Raw genomic sequence first — 12962 nt, 5'->3', positions numbered from 1 at the left:
TACATACATGGAAATACATTATTTACATATTTTCATTATTTACATGACATATGTATTACATAATACATAATGTATCCCAAATACATTATGGGAATACATTATTACTCCTTTCCTTCTACTGATTCTTGGATATTTCTTCTTTCTTTTTTAGTTTTATTTTTTTCACCTACAGATTTTGTTTCTTTGAGATTTCCTCTGTGTGTGTGTGTGTGCGCGCGCGTGTGTGTTTAATGTGGACTTGTTATGAGTTTCCCAAATAGCACTGCTATTAGAGTATCCTGTAGGATCTAGGGCTTGCCTCTTTGTTTTCTTTAGTCTCCAGATACTTCATGATTTCTTTTTTGACCCATGTTCAGAAGTCTTTTTAGTTTCCAGGTATTTTTGGCTTATTCAGGATGTTTTGTGGTTAATTTGTGATTTATAACATTGCAGTCTGTGAAGATGTGTGATATAATTTCTATTTTCATATATTTTCTGAGATATGTTTTATGTCTAGTATATGACATATTCTTGAGACTGTTCTATGTGCACTGGAGAAGGGAATATGCTCATTTATTTTGGAAGCTCTATATATGTTCATTAAATCCATCTGGTCTAACTTCAATTACGACCTTTATTTTTCTGTTAATTTTCTGTCTGGATGATCTATTCCATTGTGTCAGTGATATGTTGAGGTCTCTGACAATAATTTTTTTTTTTTTGTCAATATGTTGTTTTAGAAAGTTTTTAGTTGCTTTATAAAACTAGATGATCCTGTCTGAGGTGCTTACATATTAATAAAAGTTATGTATTCTCAATGAATTGTTCCCTTGATCATTATGTAGTGTCCACCTCTGTCCTTTCTTTTCTTTTCTAGTTAAAAATCTAATTCATCTGATATGAGAATAGCAGTTCCTGTTTTTATTAGCTTATAAATTTTGCCTCAACCTTTTACTTACAGTTTGGTTTTGTTTTTTGGTTTTAAATGGGTCTCATACAAAAAATATAGAAGGTTGAAAGTTTTTGCATAACTTTATCATTTTGTGCCTTTAAATGGTGATTTCAGGTCATTCACTTTTTTTTTTAGATTTATTTATTTATTTATACAAGCACTGGGTACAGTCAGAAGCCTGGGAGGGTGAGAGAATTCACCAGAGCCAGAGCGGGGAACAGAACAGGCAGACTGATGAAATACACTGCTGATGGGAGCAGCGAGTGTGGCCAGAGAGGTCTGCGCACCATATGGGACCCTCGCCGGCGGCCGGGGATCGAACAGGCACTGCAGAGGCTGTGGGCAGCTTCGCAGCCCAGCGCTCAACTGCTGCACCACCAGGGGAGGCCCTCAGGTCATTCACATTTAACGTGATTATTGGTATATCTATTTATTAGCAGTCATTTTGTTTTTTGATTTGGGATTATTTTATTTTTCTGTCATTTTTTTGTTGGTTTGTTTCTCTCCACTCTTTCTGGGTAGCTTTCCCTAGTGATTCTATCAATTTCTATGTTTCTTCATCTCTGGCCCTCTATTCTGGATTTTTGGTTAATGGTTACCACCGGAGGTGGGGGAGATAGGGGGTGGGCAGTTTACTTAAATTCCTATATCTTAAGTCCTTTGTGAATTGGCATCTGCTCTCTGACTTTTAACTTCTCTCTGACTTTTAACTGTACAGGTTCTGTCTACTTCTTCTCCTTTATGGTTTTGTTATTGACTCATAATCTGGTTTTATATTCCTATTGTCATTTTGCTCAAGTATTTATGTTCATCTTTTCTTTTCTTGTAAAAAAATTCTTTCAATATTTCTTGAAGGTCAGGTTTGGTGGTGACAAATTCCATTAGCATTTGTCTATCTGGGAAAGCTTTTATTTTACCTTTATAGTTGAATGATAATTTTGCAAGGTAGAATATTCTTGGCTGGCAATTCTTGTCTTTTAGGTTTGTGAACACTTCCTTCCACTCTCTTCTTGACTACTGCAGGGTATCTAGGGCAAAATCTGAAGTTAGTGCCTTTGTAATTTATATTCTTTTTCTTTGCTTTCTGTAAATTTTTTCTTTTATTTTTGATAATGTAACAATGATCTGTCTTGGTGTAGGTAGTATTGTATTTAGAAATTTGAGTATTCTCTGCTTCCTGGACATCCATACTTAATCCATTCCTTAAGTTTAGGAAATTCTCAGATATTATTTCTTTTACCAGGGTAACGTCATCCGTCCTCTCTCTACTCACCCTCTGAAATATATATTATCTTATGTTACTTCTAACTGAATCTGATATTTCTCAAAAATTTTCCTCATTTTTCCTAAGTCTTGTTCCTCTCTTTTTCTAATTGACTGATTTATGTATTTCTGTCTTCTACTTCTGAAGGTCTTTCTTCCGCCAGTTTAATTCTATTTAAAGAACTTTGGCTTATAAATCTTCTTTCTGCATTCTTTATATTTATCCCAAAACTTCTATTCTCATTTTGCTTTATATTCTTGGGTTTCTCAAGTGAGGGCAATTTTTCTAAGAAGACAATTGGCATACCTCGAGGCATTTTCTGTTGTTACCTTTGGGAAAGAGTGGTGCTGGCCTCTACTGGGTAGAGGTTATGAAAGCTACAAAATATCCTACAGGGCACAGGACAGCCCTCAACCACAACAAATTTTCTGATCTCAAAGGTCACTGGTGGCAAGGTTAAGAAGACCTCATTATAGGATATCAAAGCTCCTTTCATTTTAATGACTATATTATTATTTCATTGATAAGGATGTATCATTAAATTAACCCCCTATGATTACACATCATACTAATCAAACGTAGTTCTAGTTTGGGGAGAAGGAAGCCAAATTGGTCTTAATTCCTTTCTATAATCTTAAGTTTTCTGCTGTACAGTGTAAAAATGTGCAAAAATGTGCAATAATAAAATGCCACTTTCATTAATTAAACATAGGATCCATACGAAGAACTTAGATATAACCTTTCACAACATTGTACTTATATTTGCTTTAGAAGGCAAGTTCAGAGGAAGATGGATTCAGAATGAAATAATTCTTTTGGAAGCAGTTTAGATTAAACATAAAACTGCACCTTAAATCAACATGCTATAATTTTATATTTACTTTAGAGCTCCCTCATGATTTTGATTTTCAGATTCATAATCATTCTTTGCCATTATAAATTGCTTGCTTATATAACCCAATGAGGTGAAATAAAAATCATTCTGGATAACAGAGAAGACATTAAATTTAATGTAGGCAAAATGGACATTGCATTTTTCCCTAGGAGTCTCCTAATAGAGTATGAAGAATTTTTTCCAGTTCTTATACAGGGTACCAATAAAGAATATGGTCTTCTGTGTATTCCTTTAAGCACTTTAGAGTACATTCTTCTCAGATATGTTTTTTGTGCATTGCTATTCTCAGCTGTTTTTAATATATAAACAATGTTATACTTCTAATGTGATGCTAGGTGATAAAGTTTAGCTATTAAGATACAATGGGAAGGAACTGGTATGGATCATTCAAATTCAAACATTCCTTCATCTGAAATGCCCTTTGTCTGGAATAGGCAAAACCTCCAGATTTCAATTGCACATTCCCTTACTACTTCTCAAAGAAGCTGTTCTTTCTCTTCACAGCACTTGTGTAATTTACAATATAGAGTTAAAAAATTTTTTTGACTTGTGGTTTACATGATTGAACATATTTCTACCTTGTGTAGAAACTCCATGAGAATCCATTATTTTGCCTTTGCCAATACCAACCAGAAAGACTGCCCTTTGTGGGTGCTTGAAAAACATTTAGTAAATGAATGGATAAATGGAGGAAGGATGAGTGAATGAATGACCAGAAAATGACAGAGATACTCAATAATTTTTTCTGTTCTCCGTAAGATTTTTTTACAGTTTTCCTTTCTGTTACTACTTGAAGATCTAAGAGAACAGCATAATTTTGGGATCATGTTAGATCAAAAACATTACATGCTATACTCATACAGTTCTATTAGCAAGGCTGTATAATGTGAATCATGAAATCTCTAATTTTAAAATTTAACCAATGCAATGTTTATATATATAAATAAAATATATTTAACTATCCGTTAAACATATTTTATTTTGCTCAAAATTAAGGAACATATAGCATAGTTCTTAAATGCTATTGAAAGTTTCATCTGTTGCAAAAGCTCTATAAAATGGTGGACATTAAGTAGGAGATAACTGATAAAGTGAAACCTTTAGTGTGCTTGTATCCATACTTTGTAATGCACCTCTGTTCATCTCTTCACTATATGGTGAGTTTAAAAAGTAGAATATAGGGTATAATTTCAGATTCTCGTCTTTAGCAAATATAAATAGCATGTGACAACTACATGTGCTCGTTTTCAATTTCTAAGTAAGTGTGGTAATGATTGAAAACGTCATGGACCTCCTGACTTGGAGATACTGTCAAGATCAACGTATAATAATTTTATTGATTTGGAGATATTGTCAACATCAACGCATAATAATTTCAAAGAAGGGATCAAAATTGTGCAGATGTGTGCACATGTGAGTCAAGATATAAATGAGCAAAAAAATAAGCTTTGGCGTGCAGCGATCTCTGCAGGTAAAACATTCGGTAACTGAAGACATGGAAGCTAGCATCTCTAACCCTTCAGTCGGCATTCTGTTATTAGATACCAATGTCCAAAAGCAAAACCATTGTTATACGTGTGCTGCAATAGCAGCTCCGGATGGTGGCGGAACCACCGCGGCCACTGCGGCACCTTCAGCAGCTGCGCGTTGGGCTCGGCCAGTTGTATTTACGGTAGGGAAGCTCCCCGAGAGCGGCGGCGCGGGTAGATCCGAGCTGACCAGAGGGGAGATTTATGGTAATTAGGCCGGACCGTGGAGGTACTTACGGTAACGGTCGCCGGCTCCGTCTGGGGTATTTACGGTAACGAGGGCCGGCTCGGCCGCAGCACTTACGGTAACGGGCTGGCCGAGGAACCGTATTTACGGTAAGGGGGCCGGGCCGCGAGGCCCGTCGGTGCGGCCGCTCCGCGCGCTCTCCGCTGCGCCTCAGCCCGGCGGCCGCGCCCCCTGGACCCCGCGGAAGATGTCAAATGGCGCTCCCGGGCCGTGAGGGGCCGCGGCCCCGGGCCGACCCCCCGCCTGCCGGCCGCCGGGCCGCGCCGAGAGCGAGGGCAGCGCGCGCCCGGCCCTCCGCGGGGTCGGCGGCCTGAGCCGCCTCGGGGACCCGGTCGCGGCCGCTCCCGCCGCGCCCCCCGCGCCCAATGGGTCTGTGCTACAGCCTCCGTCCGCTGCTCTTCGGGGACCGGGAGGACGCCCCCCGCGGGGCCTCGGCGCCGCCGGCGCAGGAGGCGCGGCCCGGCCAGACCCCGGACCTCGTCCCGGCCGCCGCGGGGCCCCCGCTGCTCCGGGCGGGCGCGCGGCCCCGCGCCGAGGCCGGGAAGGAGCGGGGCGGGCGCCCGGAGCAGCAGCGCGCCGAGGAGCGCGAGGCCGAGCGCCAGGCCAGGAAGGTCAGCCGGAGCATCGACCGCCTGCTGCGCGAGCAGAAGCGGGACCTGCAGCAGACGCACCGGCTCCTGCTGCTCGGTAGGTGCCGTCGGGCGCCGCGTCCCTGCGCGGAGCGCGCGCGGCCTCCGGCTCCCGGCCCGCGGGGCGCCGGGGTGGGGGCGGGGCACAAGGGGGGACCCGACGGCCGCCGAGGTGGGGGCGGGAGCGCCTCGAATCCAGGCCTGGGGGCGGGGTGCAGGGAGGGGCCGCCGGCCGCCGGCGGGGTAAGGGGCGCGCGGTCAGGCTTGAACCCGGGGCGCAGTGATTTTTCACTTTCACGGCGTTACCCGCCGTGGTTTGGTCGTGAACACACTACCCGGTGATGTTGCTCTTTTCCACACTTTGTGATTTCGGCCACTTGCTGACTTATTACTAATTAATGAGGCTCTCTGGGAATTTTCCCCCCTCGATTGATTGATTTCCACTGTGTGTCGTCCCAAGGGAGGGCGAACTCGAGTATCCCATTTCCTGCAACAGTAGTAGTCGGGCCGCACTTTGTTTTAGGAACACAAATGAAAGGAGATTTATAAGGCCTTTTAGCTCCACCGCAAAGCTTTTATTCCAGTCAGAATAATAGAGTTGTCGGCGGGTGTGCCTTGTTGACTTTTGAGAAATAACTTCAAGAGCTGGACACAGGGCGTTTCTAGTCTCATTGTGTGAGCTCCACTCTGCCGCCCGCCAGAATGCTCGCTCCTCTTCCAGAACCAGGAGCAGAATTAGCATGGCCCCTAGAACGGTGTGCAGGCGAGAACGTGGGCACAGAATCACAGCATTTTGAAGCAATAAGGCACATGTTTTGCTGGTATTTTCTCAGAGCCATCTTGTAGTAAGTTGGTGGTGCTTGTACAAGTTGACAAATGGAAAACACTGTGTGCTCTTCTTTAGAATCAAAGGGGGGTTTGAAATGAATTGCCTTTTAAATTTTAAAGCAAATATATATATATTTAACATAAAATTATATGACTTTTAACATAAAATTATATGACTTTTATGCACATTTTGTGCGCTCTAAAGAACAGTTGTTCAGTTCTGTGCTTTGCTGTGCATAAAGACCCTAGTCCTTGTCTTGAATAAGGTTCTTATTTATAAATGAGTGTGACCTTTACTTAAGATTTAGAAAACACCTAAATCTTCCATCGGAAAAGGTTCACCCACTGCAGGAATGATTCATTAAAACAACACAAATCTAGCTCCTGTGTCCTGGTAAAACATCTAAATTCTAAGACAAAGAGAATTTTTTTTTTTTTCTCAAGAAACAGAGAACAGAAAATAAATCAATAAGCTGGTTACCTTGAAAGAGGAGAGGCCAGGGTCAGAAGCAGAATTCTCATCTTATCTACAAGTGTCTACTTGCGAATGTGACAGAGCCATGTTTCCAGAGGTCAGAAAATATAGAACTGTAATCCTGAAATTTCATACCTTGTTAAACCAGTATTTTTGTGTGAGGGTAAAATGGATTTATATGAACATTTTAGCACATTTGCTTCTCTACCTTCTTATACCTATTTTTTTCAGAATCACTTGAGAATTACACATGATGTCCCTTTACCACTAAGTATTTGCATGCATTTCCTTAAAAAAAGGATATTTTCTTACATAACAGTACAATCCTTAAAGTCAGACCATGACTATTAATTAACCTACAGATATTATTTAGACTTTCCTAGTTGTCCCAATAATTCCTCTTATAAGAAAAAAAATCAGGATTCAAAGTTGAATTTGGTTGTCATGTCTCTTTAGTCTCCTTTATTTTTTAATTTTTTTGAGATTATATTCCATTGCTTTACATCCTTGTTAATAATTTGACGGTATAGTATTTCTCCTCTCAGGTGTGGTCACCATAGCACTCCCACCACTAAAATGGAGTTTTGGACATTACTCCACCCACATACTATTTTGCAAAGAAATTAATTTGAAATTAGTCAAATTTTGTAAATGCTTCAGATTATAAGAACACAAAAAGGAGTGGATTGTGTCTCAAGAAATAAAAGAATAAAAGAAATAAGACCAGAGTTGTGGCAATGTAATATGTTTGTCTTATTGAAGTATGATTGACATTTATTGCATATTCAGGTGTATAACAATGATTTTACGTTTTTACGTAGACAGTATGTTTTAATGTGATTGTACACTTAGCAGAAATGTTTTAAAAAATAAAGACATGTGAAGCAGAAGACGCTTACAATATACACGTACATATACATATGTATAAATAGATGTTTGGTTCCCTCTTTTCCATCTTAATTCATTTTCACCTCCATAGAGCACTTTGTCACAGTGCACAAGATTTCATGGTGATTTTATGTGTGATGGCTCCCCCATGGATCCATCCTATCCTCTGAGCTTTGTTTTCCTACACAGAACTTAGTCTCCCCATGGTGCTAAAGGCACAAGAGTCTGGGAGTCATATGTTTGTCACATGGGGGCTTGTGACAAGAGTGACATGGCCCCATTCTAACTTTTAGATGGAGCATTCTTGCAGGCTCAGAGTGCTATATTTTAAGGGGGTGCAAGGGCAGAGTGGAGATAACATCAAAGTCCAGTTAAAAATAGACAGTAGGACCTGCCCTAGTGGCGCACAGCGGTTGAGCTCTGGGCTGCGAAGCTGACTACAGCCTCTGCAGCACTGGTTCCATCCCCGGCCACTGGTGAGGGTCCCACATGGCACGACAGACCTCTCCTGCCGCACCCGCTGCTCCCCTCAGCAGTGAATTTCATTAGTCTGCCTGTTCTGTTCCCAGCTCTGGCTCTGGTGAATATTCTAATCCTGCCGCGCTTCGGACTGTACCCAGTGCTTGTATAAATAAATAAATCTATAAAAAAAATAGACAGTAAATCCAGAAGGGATCATGGAGTCAGAACTGGAGCAGGGCAGGAGGAATGGGGAGCAAATAAGCTTGGAGAAGTGGATCGATGACTGAATGTAAAGCATGGACCATGGGAAGAATTCCCAGATAACTCTTATATTTGGAGCATAAACTGTGTATTAATCAGCTTAAAATGCCACAGTGGTTTAATCAACATACATTTATTTCCCACAGTTCTGGAGGATAGAAATCCAAGACTGATTTTTGGCGAGGCCTTTCTCCTTGGCTTGCAAGAGCCTTCCTTCTTGGTATCCTAGGATTGCCTTTCCTCCGTGTCAGCAGAATGAAGGAAGAGAAAGTGTATTATAGCCCTACTCTTTTGACTTCATTTACCCTACATTACCTCCTTGATGGCCCAATCTCCAAACACGGTCATATAGGGAATTAGGGCAATGTGAACAATGTGAACAGTTAAGTCCAGAACAGGTATTTTAAAAAAGAGCACTTCTCCTAAAAGGGACAGTGCACGCTGTTGTTGACTTGTGAGAAGGCAGGCCAGTGTTGTTGGGTCTTCTGAATGTCCAGATGACATGAAGTGCCCGTTTTCATTTTGGCCTGCCTAATTTTAAGCATTGGCTCAAATGAATAAAACAGTCTTTGTGGCTTATACAGTTCATGAGCCACATAGTCTTACCTCTGCTGAGCCACAACAAAATTTCTGCGGGTGTGTACTGGACTCCAGAGGCAGTTGCCCTGTGTCTACCTCAGTTGAAAGCACTATTGACAAAACTGTATGGGGTCAAAATATTTCATGTATCCAAACATATATACCAAGCAAAACTTCATTCATTGTCCTTCCAGTGAATTTTTCTGCCACTCAGCTCATAAAATTATAACTCCGTAGGCAACATTGATATTTTTCTTCCACATCTTTTGTGGACTAACTGGGGAAGAGCCACCACATTCCACCTAAGTATTTATTTGATACTATTTTTCCAGATTATTGTTATTCAAGTTTAAAATAGCCAATTGTAGGATTCATATTTTTTACTGTATTTAATTATTTCCTGTTACATTTTTGTGTTCAATATTTCTCTTCAAGAGATACCTCTTTCTGGAAGGAAGCCATCTCTGGGACATTTGCTGCTTTTCTTTTGTATTTGGCGATTGGTATGAACCAGAATATTGGCATGACCACAGTCTGTGTCTTCAGTTCCTCTAAATGGAAGTAATTGGTGTAGTCACAAAAGCATGGAACATTCTCCACTGTGAGAATTTGGTCATTTTTATCTCAAATAAATGTATTATTCTCTTAATTAATGGCAGTTACACCATGAGGAAGACAGTAGTTTCTGAGGAGTATGGTAGACCTGAGCAATATGAGCATCTGGAATGCATCCTCATCCACTTGTTTCCTTTGTTTTGCCACAGACTCTGTACATGGTGCTTTTTAAAGTCCGTGGGAACTCAGACACTCTGGTTATACTTAACTTTTCTAAACGCACACAAGCATAACACTTCTTACAGCCTTGGAACAGGATGTGGTGTGGTTGTTGTGTTTCAGTCACGACTTCTGTATCACTCTATTATTTAAGCTATTAATCACAATTATATAGTCTAGAGGCTGTTGTTGTTTACATAAATTTCATCTCAGGAATTCAAGCTGTTCTTTGACCTGTCAGAATACCAGAACTTCAGAGTCCCCTGTCAGTGCTGATCTCTTCGAGTTTTTTCTTAGTAAGCACAGGTTACAATAACATGTCACTAACTAGGGAGACAGGAATAGGATGAAGCCTTTAATAACAGAAATGTACTTTCTCACAGTTCTGGGGGACAAAAGTCCCTGATCAAGGTCCAACAGGGTTCCGTATCTGCTGAGTACTCTTCCTGGCTTGCAGACAGCCGCCTTGTCATGTGGTGTCACACAATGAAAAGAACGAATTCTGGCTTCTCTTCCTCTTCTTATTAGGACACCAATCCTATTGAATCAGGGCACTCTCCTTATGACCTCATCTAAACTTATTTACTTCCTAAAGACACTGTTTCCAGATGTAGTCACGTTAGGGATCAGGGCTTCGACATATGAATTTGAGAGAATACAATTCAGTCCACAGCAACCTGAATACCCATGGCCTAGAAAATGATCTCAAGCTGGATGTCAAACCACTAGTGGTTATGAGTGCCCCGGCAATATGTGATCATTTTATCAACTCTCAAAACATGGGGATACACCTACAACCCACTAAAAGATACAAAGTGGGCAAGTGGTTAAAAATGTAGTGTTGGAATCAGACAGACTCTTGTTTGAAATCCAACACACCCATTTACCAGCTAAGTGATCTTAGCTAAACTTTATCTCTGAGCTTCTGTTTCCATGTCAGTAATAATCCTGATACCACATGCTTACTGAGCAGATTAAGTGAAATTGATTGAAGTAACATATATATGTGTCACTTTAGAAGTGGGACATGTCCTGGATCGTTGTTGGGCAATTTTGTCACTGTGTGAAAGTCATAGAAGCTGTTATTAGTCTCCAAATAGTACTTCTCCATGTCACTGCATAGGAATTCATGAGGGCATCTTAGAAGTCTGTGACTTCTTACTGCTCCTGTAATACATTGGCAGTGTATAATACAATGTCACAGGGCACTAGGAATTTGGGGACCATGGTCATATATTTGGTCTTCACTGAAATGTCATGTGATGCATGACTTCAGAAACTTACCACAGAGCTGTGCACATGATAAAAACTCAGTGAAGTGGTATGAAGTCTGAATACTGTGTTTAGCTGAACCCACCTTCTGAACTGTAAACTAAATAGGAATGTGAAATCACGCAATCTGAAAATATTTACTCCTGTTTCTGGCTCACACGACCCCTCTGGTGGAGCAGCACGCACACAGGCAGCCCAGCTTCACTGCACAGTCCCTTGGCTGAGTGGCCAGCAGGAGACGGTTGCCCTGGTCCAGGCAAGACATGTGAAGGGGTAGATGTGGGCAGGTATAGTAACTCAGAGAAAGGAACAGATGTGATTGTGGGTGTTGGTGAAATGAAATATAGAAAACCTGGTGACTGAGGAGATGGAGGAAAAGAAAAATGTCAATCTGTGGTTGGGAGAGAGAAAAGAGAGAGTCCCACTGAGCTCTTAGTTTTTTGGCTTAAGTAAAGTGGTGATGACATTTCCACAATAAGAAATTTAAGAGGAAGAGGCAGGTGGAGAGAACAATGAACTCCATTTAGGATGTGTTGAAAGTAAGACACCCATATGAGTCCCAGTGTCTGGGAAGCCGTTGGGTTTTTCCTGTGGGTCTGAAGCTCGGGAGCTCCCTGAGCTGGAGAATGACATGCAAGAGTAACCTGCAGGCAGCTGGGTCTGGGAGAGTGACAGAGTCAGAAAAGTGGGCCTGAGATAGAAGAACACAGAGCCCCCGCTTTTCAGAAAAGTGCTAGAGAAAGAAAAATTTAAAAAAATAACAGAGAACCCAGGAGGAAAGAGCTTCAGTCAACAGTTTCACCCAAGAGTTTGAGGATTATAAAGAATGGAAAGAAATCCAGGCAGGGCCTCCCCTGGTGGCACAGCAGTTGAGCACTGGGCTGCAAAGCTGCCCGCAGCCTCTGTACTGCCGGTTTAATCCCTGGCCACCGGCGAGGGTCCCACATGGTGTGACAGTCCTCTCCTGCCACACCCGCTGCTCCCCTCAGCAGTGTATTTCATCAGTCTGTCTGTTCTGCTCCATGCTCTGGCTCTGGTGAATTCTCTAACCCTGCTGCACTTCTGACTGTATCCAGTGCTGGTATAAATTAATAAATAAATCTTAAAAAAAAAAGAAAGAAAGAAATCCAGGCAGTTTACCAGTTTAAGGAATGGAGGGTGCACGACGCCAATCTGGAAAGGCCATGAAATTGTTGAAGCAGGGCCTCCCTGGTGGCACAAGGGGTTAAGCACCGCACTATGAAGCAATCCACAACCTCTACAGCACGAGTTTGATCCCCGGCCAGTCAGGGAGCAACCCACATGGCGCAGCAGACCTCTCCTGTCTCGCCCTCTGCAGCAGTGTATTTCAGTCAGTCTGCCTGTTCTGTTCCCCACCCTGTCTCTGGTGAGTCCTCTCACCCCCTGCATCTCTGGCCTGTACCCCAGCTCTTGTATACATAAATAAATAAATCTTTAAAAAAAAAAAAAGAAATCATTGAAGCATCCAGGGGAAGATATGGACTGTCAGGTGCCAAAACAGCTGTGCCTACACATCTCAAACTGGGACTCAAGGTAATGGTTTCAGAACCTACAACTGAAGCCACAGCTGCCATAATGTTTAATCCCTGGAGGCAAAGAGAAAGAAGGTGGGAGAGGAATTATCAAACCTTCCCTCTCCTGTGGGTTGCTGATCAAGACTAGCTTATCTGAACTGGGCATTTGTCCTTTTAAGATGGAGGTCTGGACACACAACCTCAGTTCCTCTACCATAAGTGACTTCCTGTTGACTCTGTCAAATTTGTAATTTAGAGTAAAATTCTTCAACATCAAGCAGATTTTTCAGTTGAGTTGATACCAAGAGATGTAACAAATTCTCCAGTTAATTCACTTTGTCTATGGAACGCTTCCAAGCATAGCATTTTCAAAGATAAGACTGACTACAAAAG

At 41.8% G+C, this 12962-nt stretch overlaps 1 protein-coding gene across 1 annotated transcript in view; it reads left to right on the top strand.

Moving 5' to 3' along the window:
• Window positions 1-5231: 5231 nt before the first annotated feature.
• The window catches only part of GNAL (G protein subunit alpha L), a gene marked incomplete at both ends in the record, with an annotated part of 182680 nt that continues 174949 nt past the window's right edge, over window positions 5232-12962 (top strand). Inside the window, one exon of the mRNA XM_084252139.1 lies at window positions 5232-5553. Coding sequence (XP_084108265.1) covers window positions 5232-5553 — 322 coding nt within the window. The remainder of the gene's footprint in view (window positions 5554-12962) is intronic.

The sequence above is a fragment of the Talpa europaea genome (assembly GCF_964194135.1).
Source record: "Talpa europaea genome assembly, chromosome: 13".
Classification (NCBI taxonomy): domain Eukaryota; kingdom Metazoa; phylum Chordata; class Mammalia; order Eulipotyphla; family Talpidae; genus Talpa; species Talpa europaea.
Note: the sequence above shows the minus strand (reverse complement) of the source record. Positions and strands in the feature narration are given on the sequence as shown.